The 17,429-nt window shown below is 39.1% G+C and overlaps 2 protein-coding genes across 2 annotated transcripts in view; one reads left to right on the top strand and one right to left on the bottom strand.

Annotated features, from left to right (window-relative positions):
- The window catches only part of LOC145453504 (B-cell receptor-associated protein 31-like), a 457,607-nt gene that overhangs the window by 154,525 nt on the left and 285,653 nt on the right, over window positions 1-17,429 (top strand). The window lies entirely within an intron of this gene.
- The window catches only part of LOC145453482 (uncharacterized), a 56,272-nt gene continuing 42,373 nt past the window's right edge, over window positions 3,531-17,429 (bottom strand). The window contains exons 20-26 of the mRNA XM_080331456.1: window positions 12,380-12,565; window positions 10,826-11,033; window positions 10,079-10,244; window positions 9,413-9,505; window positions 6,872-6,993; window positions 5,636-5,845; window positions 3,531-3,940 (exon numbers count right to left, since the gene is read on the bottom strand). Coding sequence (XP_080187582.1) covers window positions 3,861-3,940; window positions 5,636-5,845; window positions 6,872-6,993; window positions 9,413-9,505; window positions 10,079-10,244; window positions 10,826-11,033; window positions 12,380-12,565 — 1,065 coding nt within the window. The 3' untranslated portion in view covers window positions 3,531-3,860. The remainder of the gene's footprint in view (window positions 3,941-5,635; window positions 5,846-6,871; window positions 6,994-9,412; window positions 9,506-10,078; window positions 10,245-10,825; window positions 11,034-12,379; window positions 12,566-17,429) is intronic.

The raw sequence follows: 17,429 nt of genomic DNA, 5'->3' as shown, positions 1-17,429 counted from the left end.
ATTTTCACGTCATTATAACATCTTTGGTTGAAATTTATTGCATTTCAACAGCGAGGCACTCTATGCATGACGCTGGCAGCATAAAAAATCTACGCTAAACGAGCATACACCTTGACAATCTCAAAAAGGTCCATGCTTTGTTATAAAAGTCTGCTGGAAATATCCAAATGCTCTTTGTGAATATTTAGTGACTCTCTGTTATGAGCTTGACCCACAATCACACAACATCAAGAGCGAAATACGCTACATCTAGCAAGCGTATATGGGGTCCATGTCGATTTCATATGTTTATTATATCAGAAAAAACAAATCCGTGCGATTGGGTTGTTGGCTACTACTGTATAACTTGTTAATGGGGTAAAACTCGCTTTACACTCTGCCCAATATCAACGTAGCAACACTCAGATGCCGAATACATAGTCCGGCCTGGCCTAGATCGTTAATGCGTAAGCTTATATTCCCTTGCAAGTCCTCGTCGAAATTGTTGGCAAATCGATGGAAGATACTGATTTTATGAGATTATTATACATCATTTGATTGCTCCAGTTGATACATTTGGCGACGATTAAAAATTCAGAATGTACTTGAGCATTGTGGCATTATGTGGCCAGGTATCCTGTACATTATTATATATCACTTCACTGAAATGTAGGGTTAGAATTAGTAATATGACATCACGTGACATCATGAGGTTCACGTTCGCGTTCACACGAACCTGAACCTTTCAGAGGTTCACACCATCCCTAGATCTGGCTTCGTGTATCACGGGTGCATACTCCCATCCGTATGTCACGGGTGGTACACCGGTGTTAATATAAACTTCTTCGCTAAGACTGTGGGTTTTGTGGACGAACCATTTCGCTAATAGACAGAAGGAAAGATGACGCGTTATCATACTTTCAAGTGAGCCTGGCCCTTCACTTACTGACAGTGACATATTATTCCAATAATATAACTTTTCGATAAGAGTATATTGAGATAATTACGTTATCTATCTTTTGATGTTAACAAGCCATTTCAGAAACAGGTCACGCAATTTCTATCACACGGTCGCCAAAACCAGTATAGTTTTGATCTCTTACTGAGAAGCAATCGTATGCCAGCAAATGGATAGAGATCTCCCTCCGTAAATCTCGGAGTAGGAATAGTTAATTGAGAGTTAGTTTAAAGGTCACCAATATTTTTGACCTCGCGGCACCCATTGGAAATAAAAAATACTTTGCGGCACCATACCACTCGACTCCCGAATGACCCGCTGTAACGTCCGTATTACCTATTTTTCACGTCATTTATGCCGGTTTTCAGTTAACCCTGTTCATTACACTAGTTGTAAAAGCTGTCAAGGAGGACAAAATGTAAAAAAGGAGGACATTTAGGCGTCCTCGGATGTCATTTTCAATTACCGGAAAACTGAAAAAAGAGGACAAATTCTCCTAAAGGACTAGGGTAACCCTACTTAAAGGGGCACTAGAATCTAAATATCTCGTGCTTTCAAATTGAAAGTTCAAAGTCTAAAAATATCGGCATCTGCGTTTTTTTCACAGAAAGCCATCGTATTCAACCTGCAGCTATGTTATTTTCACGATGTGCACTTCAGCAGTTTCTGTGGTATTGGCGTCGCGCGTCATCGGTCATCGGGTAGTTTCAGACACGTATTACGTCACCGTTGCACAGTATCGACGCGAAAGAATCCGAATATTAGAGGCACGTCATTTTAAATAGGTCTAGATGTCAGCTGATATTACGAAAGAAATTTATTTTATGATCATCGGCGGTTTATACAGTAGGCTAAGTGACACACGGTACGCAAAGGGTAAAGAAGAGATAATGCGTGACCTCGATACCACAGAGAAAGATGGAGTGCAATAGGAACACTCGTAAAAATCTGTTGCTGCGGTTACAATGCACTGGATTTCTGAAAAATGGTTTCTGTTAAAGATTTATTACCACTTTCGACTTTAATTTGACACCAGATCATATTTAGAGCGCAGTGCGCCTTTAATATTACGGCCTAGTTGCTGGTCATGGTATTCTGTATACAGAAGTTTGAAAAAGTCATGAGCTTCGCAAACGTTACTCATATCCGTCCTTAGTTCTTATTTTATAGAAGTCTATTGCAACTATCTATAACTCATTTTCTTGCAGCGCCCATGAGAAGTCCAATCGGCACCACGATTGACAACCACTAGGTTACATGGTTTCCCAGAGATTACGGTAAACAACTCAAGATAGGTAGGGGAGATGTGGTACCGATGGATCAAAAATTGGAAAATGGTCGCTGGCCCCAAAATGTTCAGCCGAAAACAGCAGATCTTTTGCTGGCTCAGCACTTTGATACAAGCTCTACCTATCGCACACATATACATGAATATCCGTCTTTTCAAAAAATATTATTGTACGTTCAAAATTTGTTGCTCGAACGTGTCATCGGTCCCCACCCTGTGGGTCCAATGGCACACGACCCGGGGACCTATGACACATATACCCTAAAAAACTCAGATGGGACAAATTTTCTTGCTCAATATTATAATCTAAGCTACAGCAAGCCAACGAAGAATGTTTGATCGCAACCGTCAAAAAATAGAATAAATATTAACTGAAATGTTGTCATAAAATCACGTTTCGATTTAGGCTCGGACTTATAAGTTTGAGGGTACATACATATTGCCCGAAAATCGACAGTGTGACTTCCAAATACCTTTTTATAGCGATAAAACATCATATGCAATTATTATATAAAGATTTTCTGTACGTAGGCATGTTTCATTTGTTTCATGATTAGTATGCTTGATTATTTTGCTTGATTTGGCTATTGTATCATCGGTCCCCACCCTACGAATTTTGTACATGAATCGAAAAAAAGTCCACTCAAGGAAAGTACTGAAAAAAATAATAGGTGCCATTATATAGCCTGATATAAGCCCTACACTTCACAATAAAAATGATTGCTGGTTTGTTCGTGTTGAAGGTTACAAAGAAAAATGTATATGTCGTTATAAATTTAGTTTACACCCCCCAAAACAAAAAACATCTGTGAAAGACCCCATAGCTCGCGCACGTCGAATGTTTTTGTATGTGAGGAAAGATTTTGCGAGCATGCAATTGTAGACAAGTTTACAGAGTGTAGTCATGGTTTTATCATAGAGAATTTTCAAAGTATTTTCGGTCCCAGTGATCCATCGGTACCACATCTCCCCTACTTAATCCATTTCAAAGCAATGAATCGGGCAATCATTCTGCTGACGAAGAAGAAACTGATCATTGCTTTACGAAACGACCCGTTCTTGCAACGCTGTTTCTACAAAAGGGAGGAAGGCTATCTGCTTCTAAATCATATTCCATGATCGAGGCCAAAAGTAATATAAATTATATTGTCGCCCCCTCCATGTGGCCATGTGAACACGCTTTTTGGTCAGACAGAATTAGCTAACTCGACGAAGAAATGTGAGTATGTTTGTAAACAATACAACCTCGTTCACTCGTATTCGCTCGCATAAACAAAGACATCCATCACATAAAGCACGCGAAAATATTTTAAAGTAGAGTTTATTCCATGTACGATTGTACGTGTGCCGAAGCAGGTAGATAATTTTTTCTATTATGAACACAATCTGACGAAGTTTGGTACCACTTAGTATAGTAAATGCGATGTGCGTAAACTACTACAAAACTACTCTGCATTGACATCACGTCACAGTTCAATCGCAAACGTATTCGCCGGTCAACAAATGTACCAATCATAAATATATTTTGATTATATGGAAAACTTAAGATCACAGTCCTCAACCATGAACGAAGTATAATCGACTCATCCTTTCGCACTATGAAATTATGTGCTGTACACATCGCCATTTTTTCACTCAACGGTGTCGGTGTCCAATGACTTCATACTGTACATCTTCATCACCATACACCTCGTGGACAGTGGAATAGATGTTTTCTGAAATGCACCGTTTGCCTTAAAGAGCAAAACTAAATAACAAAAGAAACACAAGTCAAGTCAAAAAGATCTGAAGTACTTTTAATGATGCGATTTGAAATCTAAAACTGAACATATTAATTACACTTGTCAACAAAATGAAAAAACAATTTTCAAGCAGAACATCCGAGAGCCGTTTCTGGGATTATTGAGGTTGCTGATTACAAACATCACATTAGTTTTGTCAGATTGGCTCTTCGTCAGAAGATATACCCCTCAAAAAGCCCAAAATTAATGTATTTACCATTAAATATTTCACTTGGTAGGAAGAAAATCGTAGTTTTTTCCAATTTTATACTGCGCATAAATAACTAATTGACTATGAAGAACCCTCATGTCGTTCTCAGTCATTCTATCAATATTAACATGACATGATGCGAATTATTTGTTTGCAAAAAAGCAGTTTGTCAAGCCTGAAAATTGCACTTTTGCACAACGGAAATACATATTCTCCCGTATCAATTGGTCATTATACAAAGATTAAAGAGGAATATAAGAGTATAAAATTCGTCCACGAAAGGCTAACTACAATACTCATATGCGTCTCCTTTCTTTTGACTGGTAAATGGATAATTTTCCGCTGAGTTGACAAAGTGGGTATACCTAGCAACCCTATAAAACGAGAAGATTAAATCTGGTATCTGGTATATTCGAATACCGATGAAAGATTCCAATTTCACAATAGGGAGGAGTTCACTGCATGTAATTCCTCCTAAGATGTATTAAATTAAACTTTTCAGATGATCATAAAGCACCCATAACCACAAACAGTTGGTGCGGAAATTCATGTCTGCATATCGAACACTTGAGCACAAACATGAGCATAAAAGTTCACTTCCTGTTCAAAAATCTTGATGTATTTCCTGATCATCCTGTTGATTAGCAAGGGAAGGGGCTCTACAAAGACATCAGAACTACAAAAGAAAGATATCAGTGCAGATGAGATGAACATTAGACCATATTATATCAGACCATTGTCGAAACCTTTCAAGAAACTGCACTAAAAAGCTTACAGGCGAAAATCTTACAAAAAACAATTGTGATTTGAAATATATCAATAAAATTATTTTCCAACTGAATATTTCAAATTTACAATAAGTGGTTGACGCAAAACTGATTGAATTAATGCCACGTTATTTGAGTATCTAGGTAAATACTTATAAGTATATATAAGTTTATTTATGTACATGATATCTGTGAAAATCTGTAACTATGATAAATTTTGTACCCCTAAATATAATGCTGTTGCTGTATTTTGATTTAAAAGAGTCTTCTGTGTATAAAAATAACAAGGTGATTGATTTTCTATTTCTTCTTCCGATTTTATATCTAGTCATTACCGCGAAAATACGTAATTTTGGTCAAAATAGCCCCATGGGTTATCTCCACAACAAAAGCCAATTTGAAAAAAAACTTGGGTCATATTCGGAATCAGTGCCCTTCAGAACCCCCAAAACCAATCTTACTTTGTCTGCCTAAAAATATGTGTTGGCCAGTGTTATTATCCTGGTGAATATGCACTCAGTAAAATTTGTGACACTTCTTGAATACCTTCTAGAAACCACCAATTTAACTACCACTTCATAAGCTTGCCCATAGGTAAACTTTTATCCCGATAGTTAATTGGCTTTTCCTAATATATATAACAGTTCTTACCTTCCTTGTCTCCAGTAAATCCACAGTTTTGATACTCGGCATATCTATCCTCTTTCGCGTGAACTTGGTCTTCCGTTTTTTTCGTACAATCCGTCACTTCCCTCTGCAGGGCCGCCTTTCGTCGAAGGACATAGAGCGCCACGAGGCCGACAACTACTGCTGTGATAACTGCACTCACAACGCCGATAACCAACGAGTTGTTTTGGCCATCTGGAAAATGTTCGCAGGTTCTTGAGTACTATAGCGAGAATTTCTTACTATTGTCGGATACATGCGTGTGGGATTAATGCTGTACATAGAATCGGAATGATGATACACTTACACACTCCGAAGCCATGCTGGCGCGGATTGGCACAATCTTGGAGGTCGGATACCGACATTATACACATATAGACCTCAGTATGGAAATAATATTAATTGATGTCTTCACCGGCTAATGTATTCTATGTCCTAAGGTGTGCTGTAAGTAATTACTATTATGTCGGAGTTCTTAAGTATAAGTGTTGCTTTTACCTACTCCAGTAGTATTCTACTTCTACTTTTACTTGAGCAATTTTCAGCACAAAGACTCACTTTTGAGACTTTGGATTGTGAAAGTACAGACCCGTTTTTGAAATATTTGCATCACTTGTAGGTATGCAATCGTCATCAGTGCCGCGGTATCTATTTCCGAAGACTGCACCTATTTGTAGCGTCATTTATCATTTTACCCTAGTCGTGAAGATGCATCGAAAGTAACCGCCGCCGTTCCCTTTACATGTAGGCCTACCACACTCTTTTACGTCTTCTTAGTGTAGTACAGAAAAACAGAATACACTCTATTTCTTTAAGATATACCTTTATGAATCGGTATATCTAAGTCGTGTTCGCCCATCGGAATAGGTGTGACTGTGAAAGCAGAGTATTATAACAGAATGTGCGGTTATCTTATGTGCCTCATGTTGTTACGATGGAAATAGGTGATATGCACTATTTTAATTAACAGTGTGGATAAATTCAGTAGTTCGAGGACGGATCATCGGGCCATGATATCTATGAATGACAAGACGTGGCGCATTGACGCAGTGACCATGACCAGATTGACCACACGCGGCCATGCTTGTTCTAAATTCCTTTTATTTTAAACACAAACCTGTAGTAATAACAGTAAAATGTCTTTAAAAGGGACAGGATGTGATAGTTGATTTGCAATACTTTTACGAGTTGTTAAATCGCATATATCTTTGTAAAATATACCATTCACAGGTGCTGAATATTGACAAAGGAATATCCTTTCCTCTTCGCACTCGACGCTACTCCAGACCATTTCACTTCCATATACCATACAATCTCCATCATTGCCTGGCTCCCCAGTTTTCCTGAAGATATAGGCCACGCATGTAAGCACTTACTAAGAAAGATGGCGACCTACGAAATGGACGACTCAATCCATTCGCGACTGTGACTCGTGATTCGCATATTCATTACAACTAATATATTAAAGTTCATTCATCACACGGTTGTTGTTGTTGTTGATTATTATTTGATTGGCGATAATAACGCAAGTGGTTTTGTTCGCCATATCCAAAAAAGTCATTTATCATCTAGGGGTGGGTATTGCATTACAAAATATAAACTGAAATATATGGCTTTGTTGCGAGAACGAATTCCACAACGTATGGAAAATATGCGTGTCAGTCAAAAAGTTTGTTACGGTGGGAGCGATATTCTTCCTCCGAGTCCGACACATGTCCTCGAGAACTCTTCTCTGGTGTCTATAATTTCGACACGTCAATAAATAATGGGCGATACTCTCTTCTTGGCGACACGTTGAGCAATTGGCTGAATCTGCTATTCCCAATTTGAATAGATGTGCTTTTTGTCCACAATGTCCGGATTGTAGTCGGAACATAATCGCTTGATACCTTTTCAGTAGTCCATTCACGTCTGCTCTGTGGTAGACGGTTGGAAAACATTCCTTATATTGTTGTGACTTATCCGATTGTGAATAGCGGTTATTCCATAGTTCGATGCACGCCTTCCGACGCACACGGTTGAATGTGATAGTCGTATACACCGCTGCTATAGCGGCTTGTCCCATCGGGCAACCGGTGCATTGCCCCACCTTTAATTATACTGGGTGGACGAGCTGACGTGTCGCAAAATTTCGGTGAAATATCACGGGCTTATCACTGAATGCGGACAGTGCAATTTTCAACCTTATCAGGTTTCATCATTACTATGTACGGATATACTCTACTCATAACTTTAGAAAATACGCCCGCCAAGAAGAAGTGATGTTGTTCTCGCAGCCAAAACGCCGTGTCGAAGGCCACGGTCGCAATGCTAAAGAAAATCCACGATCTTTTGAGACAGACAATAAGATCACGCATGACAGTTTCTCTTAAAAAGCCATCACACCTTGCAGTGAGCAATAACTGTTCAAATGTACTTCGTAAATCTCACATCACACAATGAACCATGGTTTTCGGGGATGCTGCCGACTGCTAAATTACTGGTAGTCAATTTATGAGCAGGAATAACATTGTCAAGTTACAATGGACTTTTCGGCACATGCATTTTTAGTGTGAATGTAGCTTTTTTTCAATCAATCGTTTCAACACTATGCTTAGCAGTTGCCTTCTAACCCTATACCGCCCCTTTTGCTCTCAGTGCTCAATTTTATAGCCAGCACCCTCAATCGCCCATTTCATGGCCAGAACCCCCTTCATGATTGCGAACGCCCCCAGGGGGTGCTGGCGCCCACTTTGGATACCATTGATCTAAACCATTTCCGGCCCTAACCCCACATTTTATCCACATGTCCAATTGTCGCATGCTGGCGTGACGCATGCTCTGCTCATATGCCCACGGGCCATTTTAACCAGACTTTTTATAAACTGATATTTCTTTTGAACACAACCCTAGTTGCAGTTCACATTCAATGATGTCGGGGGCATGAATGTGCGGTTGTGCGCACATGGACAGGCAGTTACAAGCGTTTTGTTTTCGCGCATGGGCCCAAATGTAACGTAATCCAACAAATTGACTGGCAGGCTTCGTTTAACTCATTCATTTGTTTTATTTTATCCGCTGCCATCGCGCAAACCTCGTACGTATGATAGGGGTGTCCCAAAATTTGGATTTGAATAAAATAGTATTTACGGTGGGCCCACCCATAATAACTATTTAAAGTATTGGCCACTGTAAATACTATTTTATTGATAATCTAAATTTTTCGACGGCAATAACTCCACTTCGACTGGTTGGAATTGAACCAAATTTGGTGAACATCGTTTCTGTAGACAACCTAACACTCTCAGGAGGTGAACAGGAAATTTTAATTGTTTTTTATTCATTCGTTTGTATATAATAAATAGAAGCTTTCTTCTCCTGTAGGAATGCAGCTACTCACTGGAATTAAACCAAATTTGTTGTGTAGCCTTTAATTAGGTAACCTAACAATTTTATCAAGTAGCCAATACAATTTGAGAAAAAAAAGTCATTTATAACACCCCTAATATATATATATGTCAGTGAGATCAGTAGGCCTATTGATGAAGATCAATAAATATTTACGGATTTTCGTGCATGTCGAACTGTGGCTGAAATCTGACGTCCCAATTCTATCAGATTATTTCAAGTCAAAAAGTGAGGAAGCCGACTTATACAACTATGATACAGGAATCTTGTTATAAAGCCTAGAAGAGCTGAGATTCATTATGAATCTATGACATTTTCAATTGATGGGTACTGTACAGTGCACACGCTTTTACTCTGATCAGTTCCCATACTAACCAATTGTTCCATGATGATATATCATCTCCATCTTTCCACTTCCAAATTCCATTTTCATCTTTCTTCAGTCCACTATAATATTCGGCAGGCATTCTGAAAAGATATTTTATAATCGGAAACCTTTTTATATCACATACTATAGCATAAGCAAAAAACGAATTGGTTTACAAGTCAGCACGTATATTCATGGTCAACGTTCCATACCTATGAGGTGCAAAAGTTTCAATCAACAAATTTTCGTGGTCATAAGAAAATTATAATCCACACCTATCGATTACCGCGAATGCAACCGATATATACCAGGGACGGGCAACTCTGGGTGCATGACGGACGTACAAACCCTTAGTAAAGACGTTAACACACGTTAACATAAGCTGGATTGGAACGCCGCTTTGTCTATAGTTAATGATCCTGGTCGAAAGTATTTGCTCACAAATTTATGTACAACCGACATTATTATGTAAGACCAGAAACTGTCTGCGGGCGACACAAAATTCCGTTGGCAAGGGTTTAGAATCAGACATCTTGTATATGAAACGTGTAAAATTCACAGGTCGTATGTTGCCCGCCCCTGATATATATCTATGTCCGCCATCCACCACGGATCATTGAATAATATTTCTAGTGAACGTTTTACTTGAATATAAACATATTGAAAGTCAATACTCGTGCAAGAGCTTATAGATGCCATCGCTAAGGGTCTTGCTCTTCGGCTCTGCTAACCAGCCCTCCTTTTCCTCGCAGATTTCTCTTGCACGTGACCGCAGGGCCTTCTCCTGACTCTTCTCAAATTCATATCCACTATCTGATCCAACCAACACCATATCCATATCTGTCAAAACGATTTCGTATTGAATTTATGAGGTCGCCTCCGTCGTTCTGTGAACTACGTTGATAGCACTGACGTTGCAAATGACATGCCGCGCGATTCACCCTTTACTGATTACCCGCTCAATAACTTTTTCATCCATCTGTACATATCAGAATCATCACCATTTTCATTTCCCTTTTTATCAATTCACGTTACCACAACAAATATGATACATTAAAAGGAAAGGAACCTAGCAATATAAGTCCTACCGTTGCCCTCAAATATAGTAACGAAATCGGTGATAAACCTTTTTTGTTGATTTAGTTCTTTGCTTGAAACACCTCACCAACTCAATATTGAAGTTTTGAATTAAATCTTGGTCACATTATCCGTAGTCATACTTTTGAATATCTTTGGTGAGATTCTTTAGGTTCCCGCTCCCCAGCGGAGCGATTGCTGATTCATCACAATATAGTATGGTAGTGTGCAATATAGTACAGTATAGTAGTAGTATGTTATAAATATATAGTTCGTAATCTCAAGTTCTACATTTCCTTTTGCTGTGCCACAGTAGAATATGCACGCTGTGACCCGTATCTCACCTCCGTTTATTGCAAAACAGCTCCCTAACGCTTCGGCACTTTCACTGTCACCAGCACACGAGGCCGTCACAACGGAGAAATAATATTGTCGATTCGGCAGTGGCTGTGAGTTGTATTGCATAGAGACATTCGATATCGATACCACGGTCTTTTTTGCAATTGAGTCGATATCTTGGGGTGTGGTGATGAGTTCCTCCGTGATTGATACCTGTGGTACATTTTCATATAGATGAGCATTGAGCACGAACTGACTACAAATAGGCCCTACGTCACATTCCCTGTCTGTATGAAGTTGCAGGTAAGCTCGCATAACAAAATCATCGCCATTCAACGTACTTCGTGCAATATTTTTATCCATTATATATGTATTTTATGTCTTTTTGTGATAGCGGAATAGCTTAACATACATATTGGATAGGCCTACACGACAAAGTCAGTTAATCCACCATTTCTGTCATGCTATAGGGATCAGGTTCATTTTCTTAATGCACAGACTTGTCTGCATCCAACAGGCTTTATTTTACCACTAGTCCGAACCAAGTCCTTTGGAGTCACTTATTTGTAGGATATAGTCAAAACTCTAGTATTGTGCATAGCTGGCCAATGTGGCCATGGTACAACAATATAAATGAGATGTTGATACTATACTACAGTAGTTGTGTGTATGTAGGCATAGGGTTGTGTTTAAAACAAAAATCAATTTAAAACAGACATGTTTAAAACAACGCCCTTGTTTAAAACAAGTTTTTTTTATTATTATTTTTTCGAAGCCACGACGTCACACATATTCAACTGTGACGTCATGGTGGATTGACATTCACAATTGTAAATATAGGGTAAATACAGCTCCTTTGACGAAACAAGCTTCCAACCCCTGTCATATACGGACCAAAAATATCTTTAACCAGGACTACATCGTCTTGTACCATTTTCATGGACGGCGGTTATCATCATCAGAACATTCATTCCGTACCAATGATCTATATCTACGTTCTATAGCTTTTGAGACGACTATTTCGAGGGTTCCACCTTTCCCACATCGTATACGTCGGCTATATCGGGTGGTAATCGTCTTCCGTAGGATCATATTTTGGGTAAGTATTTACACAATATTGGCATAATTATACAACTTGAAAAAGCACAATTTTGTATTTCTTAAAAAAGCCTTTGTTTAAGACATTGTTTAAAACATGTTTCAAACCGAGTGTTTTAAACAACCATTTGTTTAAATGCAATCCTATATGTATGCCTACTATATAACCAGAAATTGTGAGCCATCATAGTCATTACAAAAGCGATCTCGTCTTCTCTTTTATCACTCATCGGACCGAGAGATAATTTGAAGTCGGGTTTCATTTGAAGGACATTATATATGCCATGTATAAGTAAGACCGGCATCCGCAATCAGCTATATGCTTAATCTAGCCGATCATCTCGATTGCGATAGCAGTCGTTACGTCTCCTCATCACTATACTTTTGATCATATGCTCGCTCTTCAATTTTCAAATGAATTGACTGCTTAGTGACTAGCCTCTTATGAAACTGAATCTTACCTTGAATCGTTCAATTACACCCATATAATTCCAATTTTCTGTGGACCAGACGACTATACATTCTCCGTCCGGCATTGATTGTTCGACCGTGGCGTCGTCAACTGGGGGCGGGAGCCCGGGTCCAGTCAAGGTTGTGTCTTGCACGCCGACTTGCACATCGCAATTCATCTTCGGACATGGAATTACCTGTCACAATTTGAATGGCTAATGTTCAAACTATAGGATATCAAAATAGACTGTCATCCAAGATCTATGGTGATTTCATTCAAAACAGTATCATGTATACACAACGATAGATGTACACAAAGGTGAAATTAAATTTACACAATTTCACAACACACATACATAAATTTATGCTGCAGTCTGATAGTTATTGACAAGTTCATTATGGCAATGCTTCTTTTGTTTTCTAACGCATGATTTCGATTTCTTCCTTCGTCTCATATTCATTCCTGGAGTCTAGGTTGATCTACCAGTTCCAGGTCGCTACCTTCAGGTGCATGTATTGCTTTAACATCGCGATGCTTTCGGGACTATTGTAGTCGTTGTATAGAATGTCCGTCACGAATCCAAGATGGCGAGTAACAAATCAGTAAGTGTCATTGTAGCGAGTCATGCAACATTGAGCGATATTCAAGATAGCCAGTATAAAATCAGTGAGTATCATAATAGCAAGTCATCAACAATGGCAAGTCGTTCGAAATCACTGATGCCATGATTGGAGTCCGAGTGCTATCGGATATTTTAGCCGATACCGGTGAAACCGAAAACTAGCACCTTCATCGTTAACCGAAATATATTCCGCCGATATTCAAAGATATGATATCAAGCTTAAGGCGAATTTCAAAAACTTCGGAGCATTTTTGAAAAGATTGACAACCATTGCTACGCTTGGACATGAAGTACACTAGTTAGGCTGCATATGGACACCGGTAGGCAGAGTTGGTCATCATCAAAGTACTTCTATACTTTCCAGAGCACTCAAGTAGGTTTTTGCCTGCTTGAACAAATTACTCCAGAGGTTATGATTTTAGTCTAAGTCCACTGCTACTAAGTCACTTCTAAGTCAATTCTACCGAGTACTTTCTAATTCACTTCTAAGTCCCTCGTACAAAGTCCCATTCTACTTAAACGTTTTAAGTTTTCTAGGCATAACTGGCCCTGGAATACTTACTTTTTACTTACTTGGAAATCACTACTACTTATACCTGAGTCGGAATTTACGTTACATCTTCTTCTAATTGAGCACCAACAATGACTACCTTGACAGCTTCTGCCTGGAAGCTAATATAAGAAATAGAAAAATATTCGCGCAGTCTAGCAGTCGAAATTATAGTACTCTAACTTCCTACTACACTGTGACGTCACCAAGACTGCTGATATGCAGTGTTGGGATGACTCGAGTCACCTTTTTGGTATGATTTGACTTGACTCGAGTCACTTTGCTAAAATGACTTGACTTGACTTCACTCGACGTATCAGAAATGTGGATTGACTCGTGACTCGGACCAAAATTCACGAGTCAATTTCAAGTCACAAGTAATCGGTGTCGATCAAAATCATTGTTTCTTGCATATGTTCGGATTGTTCGCGAAACGCTGGTGTAACCCGTGAGAGCGACCAATCATTTAATGATCGAGCGTTTTACTGAGCCTCTATTGTTCTCTCGCAAATTATTATTATTATTATTATTCACATCAGTGGTGCTTATAGCCTGATTAAGGCTTTGTGCTCCACGGCATTACAAGTTATACAGTTCAATGAATACATTTCTTCGTCTCTTGAATGTTCTTGCACTCTCCCAGGCACTCTCTTCGGGCAGTCTCAGTCACGTTCGGTTCTTCGTCGTCTCTATTTGCTGTCGACTTATAGCTCGGCCCACTTTTTGACTGGGCTTTTAAAGTCACTGCGACTGCAGTGAGGTCGGCGATGAGGAGCCCATATAACGCAAATAAATTGACCGCAAACGAAGTGGTCGAAGCTTACCGCTTACGTTGTCATAAACTAGTAGCCTATAGTAAAGTAATTTCTGTTCTCTGTTTTTACCTTAACCAAACCTCTTGTTTTATTGAAATTGAATTCGAATATAGTTTAAACAGTCCTCCACCATTGGCGCAGGCTCGAATTGTATCATATCGATTTGTAAATGCGTAATGTACTGCATCTTATCGATTCGTATCTATTCTCTATCTTGGCTGGTAACTATAAACTAAAATTTAGCAGTTCTACGTATATGTGAGCGATACAGCGCCTTCTTGCGTGTATATTTAACTCTATATTCGTTCATCGCTTCAAAATCAATGACCACTCAATGTGTATTTCAGACAGCTAGCAAAATGCCATGACGTTATCATGCCTCATACTTCGAAAATACAACTTGACTTGAATTGTGACTTGACTCGTGACTTGACTTGACTTAACTCGACTTGACTCGAGTCATCTCCAAAAATCGAGTGACTTGACTTGACTCGAGTCACCTTTGAAAATCAAATGACTTGACTTGACTCGCGTCAAAATGTGGAATGACTCGAAATGACTCGTGACTCGAAGGCAGTGACTTGATCCCAACACTGCTGATATGTTGTTATCTCCAATGGGCAATGGCTGATACCGATATTTTTTCAAAGTGTCATATCGACTCGACATCATCGGAGAACCGAATCAGTCGGGCTCTTGTCATGATAGTGAGTTAATAAATCAAGCTAACCTTAAACTTACACGAGCCCTAACCCAGTGTTGGGACGATTCGAGTCTATAAACTCTTCGGGTGACTTGACTTGACTCGGGTCTCTTTGCAAAACTGACTCGACTTGAACTTGACTCGACGTTTCAAAATGTGGATTGACTGGTGACCCGAAGCTAAATTTTCGAGTCAATTTCAAGTCAACAAATCATAGGTGTCGACTAATTCGCTGCACCAGTCTCTACGTACATGTTCTCGATACGTTGATATGACCTGTGTGGGTGACCAGTCATTCAACGATTGACTGCGCAGCCTGGTTTTACTGAGCCCCCGTAGATATTTCACGAATGAATTGACCGCAAACGAAGTGATCGTACCTTCCGTTGTTGTAGACTAGTGACAGTGTATTTCTGTTCTATAGATTGCTCACTGCCAATTTCGCGAACTTCTTGCATGATTTAAACCTGACTGACATAGTTTTTAAGTTTATATTACTCACAATTGGTGCGGGCGCACATTGTATCGTATGGATGTGGTGGTGGATTGTGTATTGCACAGAGGTGGTCAAAGTAGTCAAGAAAGCTACTCAAGTAAAAGTAGAAGTGGTGACGAAAAAAGTCTACTCAAGTACGAGTAGAAGTACTTCTTCCATAAGCCACCTAAAACTACTTGAAGTAGAAGTAGAATTGACTGACTTTAAATGTACTCAGGTAAGTAAGTAGTTTTGGATACAGTCTTAATTCGTTCGCATGGACTGCCAAAAGCTGCAAATTGAGCTATTCGTAAGGTGCAGAGAGCTTGATTCGTATTGATGCAAACCAGGATGTATCAGTTTTCGACAGAACAAGCATTTTCCACATCATGGGATGCAAATCATAGTATTGATATGAAAATGCGATACTAACCCTTTGTTTACTAGAACACATCGTTTTTCATAATATCATGGCATGGCGCCTTACTCCATATTATAAGGACCCAAGTTTAGGCGAAGAACCATGCGGAAAAGTTGTATCTTACACGGTTTCAACACTTTGCGCGATTAGTATACGTTAATAACAAATATTGTGGATCGTAAAAATTTATATTTAGTTTAGCTTTATTTTCGGGCAGGCATTACTGCACATGCGTTTATGCTTCAGCATGTATGTTCTGAAGACAAAAGAACTGATAGTAATTAGAACTCAGTGTATGATACTCGGAATTGAAAGTGAAATACAAACACCACTTCTAAAAATCGGAAATATATTCATGTCTTTTGTCCATAAAGCTTCAAAGGTGATCTGCTAAAACAGGTGTAACGTTAAAAAAGCCGGACTTTCCAGATTAGTAGGACACGTCATTGGCTGCTAGATTACGATATTAGAGGTAGGGGAGATGTGGTACCGATGGATCAAAAATTTCAAAATGATCTCTGGCCCTCAAATCTTCAGCCGAGAATATCAGATCTTTTGCTGTCTCAACACTTCGATACAAGCTCTAACTATCGCGGACATTTAGATGAATATCCGCCTTTTCGAAAAACATTTATAAACGTTTAAAATTTGTTGCACGAACGTGTCATCGGTCCTCACCCGGTGGGTCCAAAGGCACACGACCATGGGACCTATGAGACGTACGCTCAAAAACTCAAATTTGTTAACTTGTTTTGTTGTGTAATATAAGCTAAGCTACAGCAAGCCAATGAAGAATGTTTCGTCGCGACCTTCAAGAATAAAATATATTATATCAACTCAAATGTTGGCATAAAATCATGTTTTGATTTACGCCTAAACTTACAAAATTGATGCCACATACATATTACCCGCAAATCGACATTTTGACTTTCAAATACCTCGTAATAGCGATAAAACACCACAGGTAACTATGATTTATAGTCTATATATATGTAGGCGAGTTTCTGTTTTTAAGTGATTAGTTGGTTCATCTATTTTGCTTGATTTGGCTATGGTACCGTAGGGCCTCTATACCCCATAAATATTGTAATTTACTTGAAAATGGTCCACTCGGGGATGGTATTGATTCGATTCGAAAAATATGTGCCATTATATACCCTGATACAAGCCCTATACTTCACATCAAAAATTATGGCGGGTTTGTTAGTCTGAAAGGTGATATAGCAAAATGCAAATGTCGATCCAAATTTACTTTACACCCCCTAAAACGTAAATCATTCGTCACAGACCCCATAACTCACGCAGGTCGAATTTTTTTGCATGTGAGGAAAGATTATGTCAGCATGTAATTGTAGACCGATTCGCGGAGTGTAATCATGGAATTAGCATGGAGAATTTTTTCAAGTAATTTCGGTCCCAGTGATCCATCGGTACCACGTCTCCCCCAATTGCTAGATTACGAAACGGCTGTTTC

The sequence above is a fragment of the Botryllus schlosseri genome, chromosome 13, assembly GCF_051294905.1.
Source record: "Botryllus schlosseri isolate E-star chromosome 13, Bs_hap1, whole genome shotgun sequence".
NCBI classification, from domain to species: Eukaryota; Metazoa; Chordata; class Ascidiacea; order Stolidobranchia; family Styelidae; genus Botryllus; species Botryllus schlosseri.
This window is presented reverse-complemented; position numbering and strand designations above follow the sequence as displayed.